This window comes from Brachyhypopomus gauderio, chromosome 19 (assembly GCF_052324685.1).
Source record: "Brachyhypopomus gauderio isolate BG-103 chromosome 19, BGAUD_0.2, whole genome shotgun sequence".
Classification (NCBI taxonomy): Eukaryota; Metazoa; Chordata; class Actinopteri; order Gymnotiformes; family Hypopomidae; genus Brachyhypopomus; species Brachyhypopomus gauderio.
In genome coordinates this window covers 4,405,674-4,425,957 of record NC_135229.1, presented here as the reverse complement: position 1 = coordinate 4,425,957, position 20,284 = coordinate 4,405,674, and the positions used below count along the sequence as shown (strand labels likewise).

General features: G+C 45.3%; 1 protein-coding gene across 1 annotated transcript in view; it reads left to right on the top strand.

Moving 5' to 3' along the window:
- The window catches only part of egfra (epidermal growth factor receptor a (erythroblastic leukemia viral (v-erb-b) oncogene homolog, avian)), a 37,729-nt gene that overhangs the window by 13,236 nt on the left and 4,209 nt on the right, over positions 1 to 20,284 (top strand). Inside the window, exons 2-22 of the mRNA XM_076982098.1 lie at positions 7,617 to 7,768; positions 9,716 to 9,902; positions 10,077 to 10,211; positions 10,363 to 10,437; positions 10,615 to 10,733; positions 11,696 to 11,837; positions 12,300 to 12,416; positions 12,537 to 12,663; positions 13,094 to 13,167; positions 13,541 to 13,631; positions 13,751 to 13,950; positions 14,547 to 14,679; positions 14,795 to 14,885; positions 15,288 to 15,445; positions 15,569 to 15,607; positions 15,815 to 15,959; positions 16,161 to 16,283; positions 16,556 to 16,654; positions 18,780 to 18,965; positions 19,843 to 19,998; positions 20,137 to 20,212. Coding sequence (XP_076838213.1) covers positions 7,617 to 7,768; positions 9,716 to 9,902; positions 10,077 to 10,211; positions 10,363 to 10,437; positions 10,615 to 10,733; positions 11,696 to 11,837; positions 12,300 to 12,416; positions 12,537 to 12,663; positions 13,094 to 13,167; positions 13,541 to 13,631; positions 13,751 to 13,950; positions 14,547 to 14,679; positions 14,795 to 14,885; positions 15,288 to 15,445; positions 15,569 to 15,607; positions 15,815 to 15,959; positions 16,161 to 16,283; positions 16,556 to 16,654; positions 18,780 to 18,965; positions 19,843 to 19,998; positions 20,137 to 20,212 — 2,625 coding nt within the window. The remainder of the gene's footprint in view (positions 1 to 7,616; positions 7,769 to 9,715; positions 9,903 to 10,076; positions 10,212 to 10,362; positions 10,438 to 10,614; positions 10,734 to 11,695; positions 11,838 to 12,299; positions 12,417 to 12,536; positions 12,664 to 13,093; positions 13,168 to 13,540; positions 13,632 to 13,750; positions 13,951 to 14,546; positions 14,680 to 14,794; positions 14,886 to 15,287; positions 15,446 to 15,568; positions 15,608 to 15,814; positions 15,960 to 16,160; positions 16,284 to 16,555; positions 16,655 to 18,779; positions 18,966 to 19,842; positions 19,999 to 20,136; positions 20,213 to 20,284) is intronic.

Genomic DNA, 20,284 nt, shown 5'->3' with positions numbered 1-20,284 from the left:
GCCTGCACTTCTTTGGGGTGACAGTTATGTTGCAGATTATTTTCACCGTCTATATTTTATGACAAAGACGTGGATATAGCTTATTTTTGCTTTATGACAGTGCATACCACCCCCACCCCCCTGCTAAGCTGTCGAGACCAACATTCAAAAATCCAGTCAAGAAGCAGCTTTACGGCGCCCAAAATGGACGCCACGCAGTATTCGTTTTCAGGTAGCCCGGGCCATTAATGCATTTAACATTCCTCAAATGAAATGCAGCACAGTGTTCCTCTGTAGCCACTCGGCATCTGGCTTGGCTCAAACGCGTGCCTTCCTCCACAGAGCGGACCTTGAACTGCCTCAAAGCCCCCTCCATCCTCTCTGGGGACCACTAGCATCTGGGTTTGTAGCATAGTGCTTTGACTGACCCCCATAGAGGGAACTTCCTGAAAAACCAGAAAGGCCAGTTTATTTTTTTCACTGTACTTTTCTTCCAAGGAGGAGGTTGGGGGGGGGGGGGGGTATATCCTTTTTGTCCTTTTCTGACCCCCCCCCTCACCAACACACAGTGAGTTCCCCCACCGCATCTACCACACCCTCTGACTTTCAGCTGACTTTCCGAATCCAGTTCGTACTTGCTGGAGGAACTGTTCACGATCGCTGAACATGGTGCGCCCAGTTGAAACAGATGAAAAGCATTCTGTCCATCATTTCCCATATGTGAATCTCTTCATTGCATTGTGGTATTATCTCTGTTTATATTGTATGTAATAGAATAGGCCTTCTCCGCCCCTGAATCAGTAACAGTTTAGACCTGCAGTAGAGTGTAGTGTGGGCTCAGTACACAGGAAGACTCAAGGAAGCGTTTTATTTTCCTTCCTACAACTGATAGTGGACCTTGGAGATTTGGGGCCGCCCTTCAAAACCGTGGGTTTGGGAAGCAGAAGTGGCCAGATTCGCAATGGATCCAGCGTAGAGCTTTCAAGGATATCTGAGTACCTTAGTAAAACAGCGGCTTCTTCTAAAGTTCCTTTTAGGTTCACTTAAAGATGGATTTGTGGAGCACGGTATGCTTTCTAACTTTACAGCTATGGTAGACAGCCGTGTTGCTCTGGTTTCCATTTTAAACAATAGGTGATTCAGTGCATAACACTGTAATTATGCTGAAAGGCCAGTTAGCGCCTTGTTTGCATTGTAAGAGTGAGTACGGTGTCCTCTGATTGGTGCAATAAGAGGCCAGTGGGTGATGTCATTGCAGGTAATGAGCACATTCCAGACATTTTGGTTTACATTGATGAGCAAAGTCAAGATGGCCAGCTTGTGAAGAAAAGTCCATCATATATATTTGGACCTCAAAAAAAAAAAAAAAAACCCAAAAAGACATTTTTTGAAGCACGTTGTGCTTCGAAAACACAAAGCTGACTGGTTTTACGTAACTGGTTTGTAGTTACATAGAAAGATATATATATAATATTATTATTGCTGTTGTTGAAGAGCTTTGCTGTACATTTTAAATGTGAATACAGTCTATTAGTAAAGAGAAATTCCAACCTTAATTCAGATCTTTTTGCAGAATTAATCCTTATGTATTTGGAATCACAATCAGTAATCTAATCTGATGAACAGCTGTCTAAGCTCAGAGACACACGTTCGTTTTGGCCTCCAGACAGGCTGCTAATAGCTACACAAAACAGCATTTATGCTTTCTGGACATTTTTACTGTGCTTAGATTTTCATTTATTCAGTAATTATTCTGTAGTAATCCTTTATTCAGGCCTCGAATCATTTTGTACAGTACTAAAGCCTTTCACAAGTCTTTTTCAAAACTGACTTACTAATCGTGTAACAATACTGGGGTATAACAATTATAAGCATGAAAGCGCAGTTTATATCTACTGACTGACCGCAGATATGTAAAGCTAACCAGCTCCAAATGCTAAGCCTTGTGGAATCCCAGCGTCCTCTCAAAAATGTTGACCTATCTTGAAGATATAAATCTCTGTGCATTAATCTCTGTAATGCAGGCAGCTTCAAAATCTATTTTACATAAACAGACCAGCCTGCAAAAATGAAATTTGATCCTTCACATTAGTGTGCTGTTAATTAACCAGTAATGGATATTTCCAGAATATCTGTTATGTCAACAGTATTAGGCAGTTTGCACCAGGTGACCTGAGGTGGTGGTGTGCGAGTTGTCCATTCCCAGGTCTAAACTCAGAGACTACCTCTGTAGTAAGACGTAAAATGCAGTGTGTTGTGGGACATTTAATAAATGTACTTTTGTATACTTTGTATACTGTGATTGTTTTTACAGTATAGCCAGCGAGACTCTGTTGTCTCAAGATATAAGTATTGACAACATACAGACCAATTACAGCATATAGCCTGTAACAATGGAAAGTGGCTTTATTAATACTTACAAAACAAAGAAATATAAAGATTAGTAGAGACAGCAGCTTTTGGTGTTTATTTTCAAAGACAAACCCCAGATATTTCATGACAAGGTCTAACTGGTTTTTGCCAGGTAGAATTACCCACTATTTCACTGGTCTTACCCAGTTCTCTGTAATTCGTGGTAGCATTTAACTCTAAATACTGTACAGCCCGGAGCGTGAAACGGTAACAGAGTTCTGTGTTATGCAGTCGGTGCAGTGGGGACTCCTGTCGATCCGCCACTCCTTACCTGAGCTGCCTTGGCGCGCGTCCAGGCGGATTGCTACATCGCGTGAAGGAAGCGAGCCAACGGGCTCGGCCTTTTTACGACATGCGCGCTCAATGCGCGGCACCTGTGGCCGTACCGACACCGTTACGGTTCGAGTCGAGTCAATACGGTGTCACGTTGTTGGAGCGGCAGGCGAGGCGGAATAAGCTCGTGGCTCCTTCGGTTCACCTTCGTGTGCCAACTCGTTAAATGAGACGTTATTATTGGACACGTCTCGTTAACATGGCACTTTAATATTTACGTGACTCATCTCCGCTTAGTTTAATGAGTTAAGTACCGCTCCGTTTTCTCCTCACAGCTGACGGAATGCTGCGCCATGCCAGTGGGAATGTAGTGTTATAAAGATCTCCCGTAGTGTGTGTGTGTGTGTGTGTGTGTGTGTGTGTGTGTGTGTGTGTGTGTGTGTGTGTGTGTGTGTGTGTCACCCCAGCTCTAAGAACGATATATGCAGTCTCAGACCAACACAGGAAATGAACAACTCTTTATCTCCTCTCTCAGATAACAACCAATAAACCCCTGTTTAGGGTTATTTTCTTGACGTATTGTGCGTAGGAGACTGAAGTTCTTGAGCCGGCGCTATAAAACGGCTCAGAAGAGAAAGTAACAAACCATACTACGCAAGGGGACGTCTTACCTTTGACCTCAGAGGAGAGGAGAGCCTTCTCGCCAGATTGTTTGAAACTCAGCTACATGCCCCTCAGCTAAATGCATGAATTGCCACTGTGGAACTGGAATATAGGTCGGAAGAATCACTGGCAACCTGTGTGGGAAGGTCTCTGAGCTCTAACCATCCGCAGTTAAGCTAATCAGTGATGTTGTATTTGCAGGCTTAAGTACAATTTTACTAACATGTGCTTGCGTGTGGAAACACTCTTCTGTTTTAACAGATATTTCTTTAGTTGGTTGTCACGTTTGATATGCTTCCCTTGTATTGTATTCTTTGTATTAATTTTATACTATGCATTTCTAGGCATGTATACTATACACACTCAAACATACAATACCTTGACCAAATTCACCATATCAACAGACTATGTGAACTGTCTATACGTTTGCATTGCTTTGATACCAGCAAGTATCTATAACTACTGCAGATTTTGCAGACATTTAGATACTATGTTCAAAACCCAATAACATTCTTATCACTGGATGGATTATGTTGCATTTAGACAGGTTATACTGACTTTATCAAAAAGTTAATTCAGTTCATTCAGTTTTTTGGCTTGTTTGTTTGTGTGTTCATGGCCGTGTTCCCTCAGTACACAAGCCGTCGAACTAGCACTGAAATGCACATGTACGCAGAGAAAACTCAGATGCAGTTGTAGTGATTATTTGCTATTACTGCAGTGCATTTGGAACATGGCCATCATTTCCAACACTTTCCAGGTGGGTTTTGTTTGTGCTCTGTTACATATTCAGTCTGATGTTAATGGAAATCTATGGCCAAAGAAAACATGCATGAAATTCTGTGCTGTTGACAGAATGGGTGTCAGATAGTGACAGGCAGACAGATTTGTGCAAATTGCTGTATACAGTGATTTGGCACGGCAGTCGTGCATTTGTTATTGATTGAATATATATGTTTCTTTTCTGAACTACAGTATATTGCACTGTGACAACAGATGACAAAAAGGTAAATCCCCTGCAGGACACTGCGGCTTCTGTGATTGGTTACTTTGTCGTGCATGGTTTTACACTTTACAGTAAGTATTGTTGTTCTGGGTTTCCTGCATGAATTCGTTTGCAGTTTACTGTAAACCTTTCTAAAGCTATGATATCTGTCATGAGACGTAATCTGACAGAGGGGAGGTTTCTTTAGCTGGCTAAACGGGAGCAGAAGGAAACACGCCGTTTGGGCATTTTGCAATGTTTTCAAGTAGCGTTTCAAAGTCCGCCGTTCACCGAGTGACGAAGCAGTCAACACATGGCAGAACACACATGTTACGGTTATGGCAGCATGGGTCACCTTTGGCTGAAATATGAAGCGTTTTGGTGGTTGACGTGCTTGTCGCAGTAAAAAGTTTTTTGTAAAAAGGTTCAATAAACATCCTGTGTGAAGAGCTTTGGAGATTTCACACTCCATTGAGTGTGAAAACCACTGTGTTAAAACTGAAAACGAATGCTTAATGATCAAGTGCTACAAGTATACACTTTCTTTTACTGGCAAGCCTTTCTTTTCTTCTGTCTGTACACACACCTGGTGTAAAATTGATACGTCACACGGGAATGACAAAGAAGCAACAGTGACCCTTCTGTTTGGCCCACTGTTTCTCCACCCACAGGTACCAGATCTGATTTGTTTGGTTTAGTTTTGCATGGAGGAGCGACGATGCATAGAGGAGTGTGAGGTGGCAGCGATGAAGGCTAGGGAGGGGCCTTGTGTTTGTTTACACCTGCATTCTTTTCATTCATTTGGTTTAATGTGCGTGTGTGCAAGTGCACGTGTGCATGCACGCATGTATGTGTGTGTGTGTGTGTGTGCAAGTGCACATGTGCACGTGTGTGTGTGAGCGTGTGTGTGTGTGTGTGTGTGTGTGTGTGTGTGTGTGTGTGTGTGTGTTTGAGTGTGTGTGCATGTGCATATGAGTTTGTGTGTGTGTGTGTTTAAGACAGACCACACTCTTGCCTCATCTTAAATGAACCACAGAAAAACCCAGACAACCTATTTACACAGCAATTCTTCACGGGAAAAAAGCACTTGGGTTTTAGTTTCGGTAAGAATACCTAAATAATCACTTCTCTCTGAACCCAGTGCTCAAATCATCTTGTTGTCAACCTCTCACTATTATAGCTTATGAGCTCCAATGAAGCATAGCTCACTGACTCTGTAATAAGCTCCTTCTTATTGTGTGGTCAAGAACAAACTTGTCAAGGAATGCAGCCTAACAGACTTCACCAGAAAACTCCCTGCAGCAGAAATCTCCCCCTTTTCAACATGTTTGTCTTGACAGTAGCCATTAAAAGTGCAAATGAACGCTTGCTACTCAACAGAAAGGCTGCCGAATGTTCAGATATAGCGACCTTTCCGTGTGTTAGCAGACGAACGCACGTAGACCTGTCGAGAAACCTTACTAGGATTTACTCTTAAGTCTTAGTCTAAAATTGATAAAGCTCCCAGCTACCTCTCTGAGAGCGATAGCACCCAAAGATAGCGTTGATTCTGCCACTCACACGTCGTTTTCATGTCAGGTCTTTAGACACACACCTCTGCATCCACACACAGTGCTGCTTCAAATGCCTCCTACCTTCATCAAGGTCTTCATCAAAGACTAACAGACCCAGTGTGAAACATGGGGGGGGTTCTGCTTCACTAGAGCCAGAAACTGACAGGTTAGCGCAGTGGGAGGCCATTACGGGGAGGTTTCATTTTCACCCACTGGCAGAGGCAGAAAGGCTTTCATCATTGTTTTTTTGTTTTGTTTGTCACGTTGGGTGTGCCCTATATCTGACTTCACCTTCACTTACCTCTGCTACCATTTCAATACGGATTTCCACAAATTGCTTTGTCTTTGTAATTGATTGCAATTATTTTTCTATTTAGAAAGATGTGAAGCATACCATTCATTTGAGTTCCAGTTATATTCAACGCTCTTAGTTGATGTCTTTTATATAATGTTAAAATAATGATCTGACACAACTGTTCTTGTCTTCCCTAGACGGCCCTCTTGAGAGACTCTCCCAAGGCTGTCCTCGGGTTGTATCATTGTTGGGGTGGGGGGGGGGGGGGTATTTTTGGAATGGATGTAATTTGTTATAACATAAACATGGGAAGGCAATGTAGTTGGAGCTCAAAATTTCAGTTTCTGTCTGTTCATTTGTCTGCCGATTTTCAGAACTACTGAATCACAGAACTACTGATTCACAGGCCAGTGCTCTCTAACTGCGGCTTATCATTAACAGTGCAGCCATTATCAACAACTCTTTGGCTCTGTTCGAAATAGACTACTACATACTGGATACTGCATACTGGACTCAGTATATACTGGATACTGCATACTGGTCCTCGTAGTAGTATGCAGTATAGTTTCCAGTATGCGACAAAAGCAAAGCATACTACAGGGTCACGTGATCGTAGCGTTGCATGATGGGATGCAGTACACCACGAAGATAGCTCTGTTCGCGTACTGGAATATTTTGCGGAAGTAGTAGGTCATCCGGGTATGTTTCACGTACTGGAAAATTTCATTTTGGTCACATACTGCATACGGCATACTGATTTGGGGCTCGATCAGTATGCCAGTAGTATGTAGTAGGCTATTTCGAACACAGCCCTTGTTTTTTGCAGTATTGCCTTTTTAGTTCTGTTTTAATTAGAATTGGCTGCATTAGACCACAGGCATGTGTTATATAAGGCAGCTATTTTGCCACCTCGAAATCCTTGTTTTTTTCTGTTTCTATGCTGCCTTTTCTTGGTTTTCTGCTGTCGTTTCTCCCACTTCATCCCCATTCCAGAGGATTTATGATTATATGTCCACATGCACAGTTCAAGATCAGCCAGATGATTTGAGGGAGGAGCTTCTCTGGTTCTAATCAAAAAACAAGACAAAGAGAGAGAGAGAGACAGAGAAAGAGAGAAATGGAGGGAGTCTGGGGGATATATATAGAGAAGAAAGAAGATAGAGAGAGAGAACAAGAGAGTGAGCGCGAGAGAGTTCACCAGACTCTCAGAATCTTGGAGCAAGCGTTATTTATTGGACCATGTGGTTGACATATTCCTGTTATGGCCCGGAAGGAGCCACCATCACTGGCTAAAATGTTTTAATATCCTACCATATAATATTACATCAGCGGTGACAATGTCTTGTGTGGACTGTGTGGACAGGATGATGAGAGGACGGACCGGTTACTTATATCTCATCATCTCTCTCTCTCTCTCTCTCTCTCTCTCTCTCTCTCTCTCTCTCTCTCCCCTCAGTATGTCAGGGGGGGAACATCAGGCTGAATCTGCTGAACAATGTGGACGAACACTACCAAAAAATGGTGAAGATGTACAGCAACTGCACTGTGATTCTGGAGAATCTAGAGATCGCGTACACCACCAGCAAGCACGACCTGTCCTTTCTCGAGGTACACACTTGGCAAGACACAAGAGACCCCCCCCTCCTAAAAAAAAAAATGTAATAAATAGTGGTGGGACTTTAACGCGTTAATTTCGATTAATTAATTACAGGAAAATTAACGCACTAAAAAAATTAACGCATTTTAACGCATTTAACGGACGAGACACTTTTGCACCGTGGAATGTTTCTCAGTGCGCGAGTTCCGGGCATACAGATTATATGGACGCACAATAAGATCATGATGGAGATGACTGAAGAGGCTACGCTGGTGGATGGGAAATTTAAATATAAGAAACTTCCAGATGGAAGTACAAACAAAAATAGTGTTATTTGCACTTTATGTAGGAAGGAGTTCGCTTATCACAGGAGCACTTCCACCCTTCGTTACCACACCAACGCAAAACATGTTGGGGCTAAAGCTGGGGGTACACTACGATATTTTAAATCGTGTACTCAGCTCCAGCTCAAACTGTACGACTAAATCGCAGGGAGAGTCGGCTCATGAAGCTGCTTCAACAGTGCGATACTCTCACGAGGAGCGATTTGAATTTCAAACATGTTTGATGTTCTTGCGTCGCTGCGATTTCTGATCGGGAGTTGGTCGTGAGGTGTGAATCGTTCCTCGTTTACCTGTGTAAACTATAGGTATGCACGACACGCGATTGAGCCGAAACGAGTGAAAAATCGGCTGAAAATTGGCCAAAAATCGCACAGTGTACGCCCAGCTTAACGCGCAGGTCAGTAATGGTAACTTAGCTGCTAAATGTATTCCTAGTACGATAGGGTGACCAAACGTCCGTAATTCACATCCTGTGAGGAAACGTCCTGGTTTTTAAATTACCTTCATTGGACCATTAAGACTGGATTAAACTTTTGCGAATGGCGCGCGACTCCGCACGCGTTTATACATGACGCGTCACATTATTTGTGTTGTCCGCTCCCTGTGGTCGAAGATAAATGCTTACAAGAAGCGCTGCGAATTGCGTCAACTGATGCAAGTTACGAACTACCGTCCAGGGGTGAGTTTCCCAAAACGTTCTTAGCGCCAAGTACTTCTTAACCTCGTACGTAAGAACGTTTTGGGAAACTCACCCCAGAAAGACAATGTCGAAGAAAATCCAGCAGCTGTATGATGAGGAAAGAATTAAAACAGGTTATTGTGAAGACTGCCACAAATGTGGCTCTGACTGGGGATCACTGGACCTCTGTTAGCAACAAGAATGATCTTGGTGTGACAGCTCATATTATAGATGATGAATCTATAGATGATGAAGATCCAGTCATTTGCTTTGAGCATGCAGAAGACCACTTCTAGGCACTATGGAGATGCCTGTGGCAGAGGCCTGGGAAATTAAAGAAAGTCTACCATCTAAAATGGTATTAAAAACATCTTCTGATTTACTTCAATTCTTCCAATATCCTGAGCAAAACTCCCTAAATTAAACAACATTTTTGGTCAGAATTTCCAATGTTCTGAACTGTTTTCTGCACACTACACATATATTGGTCTTCGTAGTAGACTGGTGGAAAAATAAACAAGATGTTGAAGTTTATGATTATGTTCATTGATTCATTCATCATTCAAACTTAAATGAATATTTCTCATGTTAAATACTGAAATGCGATTAAAATGCGATTAATTTCGATTAATTAATTACAAAGCTTCCGATTAATTCGATTAATTTTTTTGATCGCGTCCCACCCCTAGTAATAAAATAAAATGATAAAATGAAGATTTTGTCAGTTGTTCCCTTTGGAAATTATTGTGTGTGCATTCTTTTTGAGTTTAGAAACGAGTTAATCAGTTAAATTGGAAACTTGTTTCAGTTCAATGCTTAAGCAGTTTATTAACATAAAATGCATCAGATTTGAACTTCAGATCTCACGCTTTTTATTTATTTATCTATCGGGTGATCCAACTGGTACAGACACGTTTTCCTTTGCCCACTTCTAGACCATAGAAGAGGTCGGAGGTTACGTCCTGATAGGTCTCAACAAAGCACCTCGTATCCCACTGGTCAACCTGCGCATCATCCGTGGCCACACGCTGTATGACAACGCCTTCGCTCTGGCCGTGCTGTCCAACTACAACATGACCGTTGGCAAAGGCACCAGGCACCTGCCTCTCACCAGCCTCAACGGTAGGCCTGTACTTTGGCTCCCCGCGTTGTATGCCCTTTGACCTGTGACCTCAGACTTTAGGCAGAACTCTTTTTCCTAAACGTTTTCCTGAATGTAACAGTAACTGTTCTGGTCATCCCGTACGACGTGAATCCGAGGACCCTAAATCTACGTGTGAATTTCTTCTTCTAAAGAAATCCTCAGAGGAGGAGTGAAGTTTGCCAACAACCGTTATTTGTGTAATGTGGACACCATCCAGTGGGCTGACATCGTGAACACGAAAAACAAGCCTGTAATAATCAAGCAAGAGCCCAACACCAACAAATATTGTGAGTAGCCCCGTCTGCCTAGATTACCGCTATACCTAGACTGTATCGCTAGCTCATATCACGCAACGTTTCATCCTAAAATCATCTGTTTCCTGAAGCCGTTTGTCAATGCTGTGACACCAGCGAGCTGTGGCTCTTTCTCCCTTTGCAGGCATGTCACAGAAGTGTGATCGGGCCTGCTACAACGGCTCCTGTTGGGCTCCTGGTCCGGAGAACTGCCAGAAGTGTGAGTAACGTTCATTTGGAGGAGGGGGCTTCTTAAACGTAACGCTTCCAACGTGCCATGGCTCAAAAGTCCAGCGAAAAAACTTTTGCGAGAAGAAAAGGAAAAAAGCATTCAGAAACCAAACGTTTGCTCCGAAACTCCGCGAGTCCGTTTCAAAACGTGCTCGTCCTTTTGCAGACACGAAGCTGACCTGTGCGGAGCAGTGCTCGGGACGCTGCAAGGGCCCCAAACCCAGCGACTGCTGCAACGAACACTGTGCCGCCGGCTGCACGGGACCCCGGCCCACAGACTGCCTGGTGAGGATATGTAAAACCACACCCCCCCCCCCTCTGGAGTTTCAGGGCCGTCCTGTACGTCCTGTCTTAAGCATGCACGCAGCATTGGCCCTTTGAAATACTCACACATTAGAATTCTGCAGTACACACATCCCACACGCATGACCTGCTGGGTAGTATAATTACTGTATGCTATTAACTCCATGGGTCTTATAATGAATGATGGAAATCCCATGATCCAACAATCTTTTATAAATGACTTTGCTTTAAAAAAGCCAATTTTTTATTGTTTATTGTTTAATTATGACACACCAAGGGTCCAAGGGTTTGTATTTAATATATTGCAAGATGTCGTAACACATTCGCAACATGCAGCAGTATAATCACATAATAAATATGGTATATTTTGGCATATCAGGTTCCCATCTTGCGGATGTGGGATTTATGTCATTTATGTCACGCAGTGTTTATATCTGTAGTGTCTGTGCCGGCTGCTGGTGAACTATGACCTCTGCGTGTCAGAGGTGACCGCAGGAAGCATCTGATCGCTGTGCCTCCTGTCACCTCTGCGTTCTGTGGTACAACGTGACAAAATAGCACCACGCTAAGCATCTTCAGTGGTGGAATGAAAACGCAGCGACCTCGTATATCTGAGCGCGCACACACATCTTTGTCATCGTTCAGACGTAGCTGGCACTATGATTCAGTGGGGGCCTGGTAATCCTCGTGCAAAGGCAAGCTCGTAGCTCCTCTGCTGATGGTGCGCAGTGGATTTGCATTCTGCTGTGTGAGCACACGTGCGTGCACACGTGATCTCAGTAGAGTATTCTTCATCAGTGAGCAGAGAGAGTAAAAATGAAAACCCTACGGAGTCACTGTGTCAGGCTCTAAGCACAGATGTGGGGGGAGAACCTTTGGTGCACTGGAAAAATGCAATGTTATCAGAACTTTGTGTGTGTGTGTGTGTGTGTGTGTCTGTGCAGGCCTGCAGGGACTTTCAAGATGAAGGAACATGCAAAGACACATGTCCATCTCTCATGCGCTACGACGCAAACTCCCACCAGTTGGTCCCCAGCCTGGACGGGAAGTACAACTTCGGGGCTACGTGCGTGAAGAACTGCCCGCGTAAGTTCCGCGTCAGCTCTTGTGCCGACTTCCATCCGCAGCCGTCAGACTTGGCACGTCGTGTCTTTTTGGGTCTCCTTACCAATGATGGCACGAGCTCCCCAAGATACACACAGTCGACACGTTCTGCTGAATGACAACAGACGATCCGTAAAAGCTGAGCCGTCGCAGTTTAGCGTCGCAACGTGTTCGTCGTCTGAAGCCGTGGCCTGACGCTGCACACGCCTCTACGATATAACACCCTAGTTAAAATGTGAACATCCCCAACCAAACCAGAGGCAATCATTGAATCCCGAGTCGTGAGGGCGCATCGCTTTTCACACCTCTCCTGGTTTCTCAGTAACACCTTCTCCCAAGGGCGGACTGCCGCTCACGTCAATGAGTCACCGTTTCTCACATGGCTGGTAACTGTGTGGTTCGTGCCTCGTGGCTGACTGGTACTGTTCTGCGGCCGTGTTCCAGACAACTACGTGGTGTCGGACCACGGAGCGTGCGTCAGATCCTGCAGTCCCGGAACCTACGAGGTGGACAAGGACGGTGCGAGGAAGTGCACGGAGTGTAACGGGCTATGTCCGAAAGGTAACGTTTTTGGCATAAACGCATTTTGTCGTCGTATTACGTTAAAAGCGTCAAAGAGCAGATCTCCGTAGCTTATGCGAGTGAAATTAATCTATAATTCACGTTTTGTCTTTTTTCTAGTGTGCTCAGGGCTCGGTGTGGGGAATATGTCGGGCATTCTGTCAATCAATGCCAGCAACATTGATTCGTTTGAGAACTGCACAACGATCAACGGAGATGTATTGATCCTGAAAACAACGTTCGAAGGGTGCGGACAGAGGCGGTCTTTGCATAGAGGCGTGGCTAGGCAACTGCCTTGGGCCCCTCCCACTGCAGCCCACTGTAGGGGCCCCCTGATTAGTTGACTTATTTCTCGCATATTAATGTTGATGGGCCCCCTAGCTAAATTCGCCTTGAGCCCCCAAATTGCTAAGTCCGCCACTGGGTGCGGAGTTACCGTTCATATTAAAAACAACAGTGCGAGATTAAACACTTTGTAGGGATTCCACTGTGTTTGCTTACAGTAATATCAAAAACACATTTATTTTTTTGCTAAATCATCTGAACGTGAAATTCCAATTGTCAGTCATCAGTAAAGTCTTAATCGTTTAACTCATTTTGACAGAAATGAGTTAAGGTCTGAAAATAACCAAACAGATGTCTGCTGATTGATTTATTATTGCACTTTTTTATTATAGGGATGGATACACGAAAACACCAAAGATGGCTCCTAGCAAACTCAGCGTCTTCGAGACAGTCAAAGAAATCACGGGTTAGTCCAGCGTTGTGCATCTCTGTACTGTAACTGGGGGGAGGGTGGTGTGTAGTCCAGTCCTGCAGGTCCACAGCACACACTGTGCACTTTGGTGCTTCCCCAAGTGATTAGTGCCATCAGATCCTTCCTAATCCCATAATGAGGTGAATCAGCAGGAAATGTGCTGAACTGTGTGAAGGCGCAGGGCTGTAATTAACACGGCTATTCCGTGGTTTATGAGTAAATCATGCCTTATTATTTCCAGCCAACTTAGATATATATTTTTTAGATGTCTCTGTCCATTAAGAGATACATGTATACAAGAACAACATCGCGTTAAAAACATTCTGTCCGCACACGTGACACACCCTTTGCACTTCTGAATTCACAGGGGCTCTGGTGATTCAGTACTGGCCGCAAAATATGTCCTCTCTCAGCCCGTTCGAAAACCTGGAAGTGATCCGCGGAAGGACAAAGTACCAGTGAGTGTCCGTCCAGCAAGATTTTTTTTCTTAAGTTAACTTTAATATGAAAAAACCTTGGGGGGCGACTCTTCCTCATTCTTCCTCCCTCCTCTCTCCTCCTCTCCCTCGTCTGCCAGCGGCACGGTCAGCCTCGGGGTGAACCAGATCTCCATCAACTACCTGGCCCTGCGCTCTCTGCGTGAGATCAGCGACGGGGACGTGTTCCTCATGAACAACCCAAACCTCTGCTACACCAGTGCCGAGCACTGGAAGCTCCTCTTTAAATCGGACAAGCAGGTCATAAGGTCCATGAAGAACGCCGAGGCAGAGACCTGTGGTAATGTAGCACCGCACCACACCACACAACTCTAGTGCCACACATGTCGGGAAGCATTCTGAAGGCCCTCCCTCCCTCTCTCTCTCTTCCCCTCCCTCCCTCTCTCTCTCCCTCCCTCCCTCCCTCTCTCGCGCTCTCTCCTTCCCTCCCTCCCTCCCTCTCTCGCGCTCTCTCCTTCCCTCCCTCCCTCCCTCCCTCTCTCTCCTTCCCTCCCTCCCTCTCTCTCTCTCTCCTTCCCTCCCTGCCTCTCTCTCTCCCTCCCTCCCTCCCTCCCTCCCTCCCTCTCTCTCTCTCTCCCTGTCTCCTTCCCTCCCTCCCTCTCTCTCTCTCTCTCTCTCCCTCTCTCTCTCCTTCCCTCCCTCTCTCTCTCTCTCCCTCCCTGTCTCTCTCTTCCTCCTTCTCTCTCCCTCCATCCCTCTCTCTCCCTCCATCTCTCTTCCTCCTTCTCTCTCTCTCTCCCTCACTGTCTCCCTCCATCTCTCTGTCTCCCTCGCTCTGTCTCCCTCCCTTCCTCCCTCCCTATCTCCATCTCTCTCTCCCTTACTGTCCCCCCCTCTCTCTCTCTCTTTCTCCTTCTCTCTCTTCTATCCATGCAGCCCAACAGAACCGCACCTGTGATGACATGTGCACGTCCGACGGCTGCTGGGGTCCCGGCCCGACCATGTGCTTCCACTGCAAGCACCGTAGCCGGAGAAGAAGCTGTGTAGCTTCCTGCAACCTCCTGGAGGGGTGAGCGAGACCGGGACCAGGACCGCCCCACACGCCCACATAGAGGGGATTCTTAATCACACGCGCCTTATTAAGAGGTGTGTTCTGTGGTGAAAAAGTTGCTTTCCCCCCATAGACAGCCCCGAGAATTTGAGGTCAACAATACATGCGTGGAGTGCAACCCGGAGTGCAAGCCTCTTAATGGGACCCAAACCTGCACAGGACCTGTGAGTGCATCAAACCATCCCTTCATCACCTTCAAATCTGTCCACTTTATGTAGTGCCCTAGATTGGGCATGGAAGTTTAATAAGCTTTAAGTACACTATGCAGTGCACAATATGTCAAACAGGGAGCCATTTGGGATTCGGCCAAAGCCATTAGTCTCAGGCTAGCCAGTATCAGTATGCCCATGTTGTTAGGATAAACAAAAACGACCGTGTATCTATCCAACTGTGCAATCAACACCATACAATGTAGACTAGTACGCAGTATTTTCTTTCTCTGCTTTTTGGGAAAACCACTAAGGTGTTTAGCATAAAATGGCACTGTCCCCGAGCCTTGTGGGTAACGGAACGGGTTGGCAGGCCTGAAAACAGTACGAGTAAACGGTTGGCACCTCTCGATCCAGGGCCCCGACGGGTGCGTGGAGTGCGCCAGCGTCCGAGACGGCCCCCACTGTGTGGCCCGCTGCCCGCAGGGCATGCCCGGGGAGAACGACACGTCCGTGTGGAAGTATCCAGACAGCGCTGGAGTGTGCCAGCTATGCCACCACAACTGCACCCTGGGGTGAGAGCGCCGCCCTCCTGGACAAATTCGGAACAGCCGGGCTCGGATTATACGCCATCACTCCTACACACTTTGAATGATTTGTGTCTGGTTTTGCAATAACTTCTTAAAATACATTTGTAGGTGCGTTGGGCCAGATCTGGAACACTGCAAAGATACAAGGTGGGTTTTAGAAATAAGTCATGGAGCCATGCAGTCTACCCCCATCTGAGTACAAGAATACAATTGTACACTTTTTCCTCTGTATTCTACAAATTATACTGAAAATGAATCAAGGGAGTGGCGTTCATGCTCACCGCCGTCTCTCCGCTTGCTGTGGTTCCGTTTCCGCGAGTTCCTTCCCACGCACTCTCCCCTCTCGTCTCTCAGACCCTCGGCCATTTCCATGATCGCCGCCAGTGTGGTAGGCGGTCTCCTCGCCTTCGTCATCCTCAGCCTGGCCGTGACCGTGGTGATCAGGAGGCGGAGCATCAAGAGGAAGAGAACCATGCGGAGACTTCTCCAGGAGAGACAGGTACGCTGTCCGGCCAACGTGGAACCCCGGAGGGCCTTCGAAAAAAACCTGTTAGCCCCGTAGTCGCGCTGACGACTGCTGACACAGATAAAAAAAGAGCCGTAACGGTGCCGGGGGGAGGAAGGGGCAGTTGTAGGAGGGATGTGCCCCTCGCTGGGGCTTTAGAGGTGCTTTCCTGACAGGAAGTGTGTGTCTCTGCAGTTAGTGGAGCCGCTCACCCCCAGCGGAGAAGAACCCAATCAAGCTCTTCTGCGCATCCTCAAAGAAACCGAGTTCAAGAAGATCAAAGTGCTCGGGTCCGGGGCTTTTGGCACCGTGTACAAGGTGACTAGCCTGTTTATCTAAGTAACCAGTCCTAGAACAACAACTCAACTGAATGTATTTGAATGTATTTGAATATGTATTTGAGCATTTGTTATTAAACACATTTATTATTCCTTTGTGAGACACTGAACAGTGAACATTTTATTTCGGTTTGAGATCTTTTTTTACTTCTAGGACAGCCATCTTCGTTTCAGATGGTGGAAGTGAATTTCATGGTCCACCCACTGGGTGCTGTGAGGAAATCTGGTGATGATGTGAATCTTTTCATGCAGGGCTTATGGGTCCCAGAAGGGGAAGACGTGAAGATCCCCGTCGCCATAAAAGTTTTGCGAGAGGCCACATCCCCAAAAGCTAACAAAGAGATCTTGGATGTGAGTTGAAAAATATTTGAAATCGTAATCACTACAATATGGATCGGATCATAATCATTGTTCTTTGTCTCTAGTGATTTCCTGCTGTCTGTGCTAAAAATGTCCTGTCAAAATTTGGCCTTGATTAGCAATTCATGAGACCCAGACAAATAGTGTATGTAGCATCAGCTATGTTAGTGGGAAGTTATGCCACTGGTACACTGAAAACATGTCAGACTTATCTTGATATTTGCCATCTGTGTACAGAATGTACTGCTTTGTGAATCATTAACCACGTCACTGCTTATCGTCTGGACAGAGCAGTGTTCACTGGCCTGTTTCATTTGCCACCAGTTCAGCTTCCGGCCAGCAGTGCGGACTTGACTTTTCTCCTGCGTGACCACGCCCTCATCAGCTGGTGGCCATAAACTAACCAATCAGGTGTGGCGTTGCTGGAGGAGACGTTACGCTCTGCAGTACTGAGAATGTTCGATACTGCAGACTGCAGCCTTTGGCGTTTCGTACATCGTTTATTCTGAGGCTTCCCTTTCTACAGTGCCATTTTAAACACATGGCCATCTCCGTGTTCATTTCAGGAGTTTTAACTAAACAAATAGGAAAAGTGCATAAAGTCTCTTACCAAGTAAAAAAGAAAGTTTTTTTTTTTTAAGCAGATCGCTTTAAGGACTAAAAAGTGCTTGTATTACATATAGTATCCTACTTAAGTAAAAGGTGTTATTTCCTATGTGAAGTTGTTGCAAGGATTATTGGAAAACAACACAAACGTTTGCATATAAAAGCAGCGCTCCATGTGGTAGGACACGCTGGAATGTGAATGTCTGCTCCTTTAGAAGAGTGCTCTCACACTTGGAGAGAAAAGGTCCTTACTCAACATTAAGAAGCGGAAGAAACTCTCCTTTGATTGAGAAAATCTGTTTTTAGTTATAGCTTCAAAGTGAGGGTTACTCTGAAGATAACTCGAGTTATGTAAACATGGATGCTTTTGACTAGAAATAAACAAACACTTCAAGGGGAATAGTCTTGTAAATATTTTATGGATGTGCTCCATGAAGAAACATCTGAAATCTACTCCCATTTGGCCTAACAGAATACATATCAATCCCCCACCCACCCTCCTCCAGACACAGTCTCTTTATTCTTCAAGTTCGTGTCCACTACTAGAGGCCTGGGACATTCTCCCAGATTGGGGGACATGGCTTCTAGTTCTACGATTACCACAGAAACTGCTGCCCTCGCTATTCCTCCACCTTTTTGTGGTCGTAGATTCTGGGGGTGCTATCATTTGGGATCGCTACGTCTACCGCCGACACCCTCCTCTGCTGTTTGTCCATCACTGCCACGTCCGGTTTGAATCCGGAGGTCCCACGGGATCTTAGTTTAGCTCAATCTCCACCGCCATCGCTGATGAGAGCTGAAGGTGTGCTGAGAGAAAAAGAGAGATGGAGATATAAAAATGACAGTGAGGTACAAACAGGATGTTTCAGAGGTCCTTCATCAGCTGTGCAAGCACGTGCCTGGTGTTTTAGGTTAATATTATATTACTTTTCAACCGATATTAATTTTGGTCGTCTTTGTGGTAATGAACCAAGGCTTCTCAGTCGATTCGTATTCTGTTTGAAGTTTGACAGCACCTCAAGTGGGTGTGAACCCAATGTTTCTCAATCCAGGCCTAACAAACCACCACAGGGATCTCAGTCGTGCTCAATCCCGGCTCTCAAGAGGCTGGAAGCAAAGTATTAAAAGCTCTAAATACAGATATACTGGAAGGTAGAGACCCACAATGAACCATCCAGTAGGCGTCCCGGTCTGGGCTGAGAAACACTGCCTCATCTCCCAGTCAGGACGCGATGCATCTTGGGTTATAATAACCAACTCGGAATGCAAGCTTCATGATAGCAGACATTTGTTTCAAGGTCATAAAAAGGTTCTCACATTTTTCCAGGTTCCCTCCTTTGGTGCAAATTACTGGGTTGCACAATTGTTCTGTTAACAACCGGTTTTTCCCCCCATAATAACGAGACCACACCTGAACAGGGCCCTGGTCGCTGCGGGCATTATTATCAGCAAGCAAACACCGTGCCAGCTTGTAATCATTCGAACATCGCTACTGTATTTATTCCTTCAGGAAGCTTACGTGATGGCCAGCGTGGATCACCCCCATGTGTGTCGTCTGCTGGGGATATGTCTGACCTCCACCGTGCAGCTGGTAACCCAGCTCATGCCTTTCGGCTGCCTGCTCGACTACGTCAAGGAAAACAAGGACAACATCGGCTCTCAGCACCTCCTCAACTGGTGTGTTCAGATCGCCAAGGTAAGACGGGGCTTCCATCTTGGCCAATCAGCCAACCAGCCAACCATTTAGGTGGATTTTAAGATCCAATTAAGACCTGAGCGTGTGGGCCTGCCCAAATTCATCATCACGCGCGTATTTAATGGAAGTGGGTGAAGGGTTGCCGGTTAAATGACGAATTGTATATCTTTAAAATATGAATGATTTAATAACTCCCTTGTGGATTAATAAGGAACGATTCCCAGAAAAGATCGGTCCAACGAGTTGCAGACGTTCACAGAAATCCCCCGGCTACTGTACTGGCTTCTTGCTCACGGAGTGTAAACAGAGCAAACGTTGCTTCGGTCCACGAAGAGCTATAAAAGAAAAGTGGTTATCACGGCAGGGAGACGCATCATCAGCTCCGGGCCTGGTCCTGCTGTCCTGCACTTTCTTGTGCTGAGTGTTATCTTCCAAATGATGCGCTGTGATACATTCTAATTAAGATTCAAGAGAAGGCAGCCAAAAAAAAAAAAAAAAAAAAAACTAAATGAATTGCCCGTGTTTGTCATATTTCCCGGACGGTCTTCAGAATGAATTATATTTCCCCCGCGCTTTGCGCATCTTAAATGAGATGATCGGAAGACTCCGGCAGAAATGAGGCGCGTGTCACGCACCATTATGTTTTCAAATATTTGGAAATGTAACTTTCGAGTATGCAGTGCGCTGGGCAAAACAACTTACCATTAATCATAATTTCAATTAATCATCCAAGTTTGTGATAACGTGCAACGCATTTTCAAACGAATGTAATTTGAACAAATAATACATTTCAATAACAAAAGCAACTGTTCCTGTTCACCATCTGTCCCTCTTTACATTCTGAGGAACCTGCCTTGTGTTTTACTGTCTCCATCAGGGTATGAACTATTTAGAAGAGCGCCACCTAGTGCACAGGGATTTGGCTGCACGTAACGTGCTGGTGAAGACCCCTCAGCACGTGAAGATCACCGACTTTGGCCTGGCCAAACTTCTCAGTGCTGATGAGAAAGAGTACCACGCAGAGGGTGGGAAGGTTGGTCTCTAACCGCTGTTGAACGCTGTGTATAGGACTCTGGGTGTTGTAGTCCTTAAGTTCTGCCATTCTGCAGTTCTTTTACAATATATTCATGAAAAGGGTCGCTGTGGTAACACAAGTTTCTTCTGTTTTTAGGTGCCAATAAAATGGATGGCTCTCGAATCCATCCTTCACAGGAAGTACACACATCAAAGTGATGTTTGGAGTTATGGTAATTGCATCTCTGTGCGGCATAATAAGGAAGTATGCTGCCAGTTTGTGTTTTCAAGAAGTGCAGTAGTAC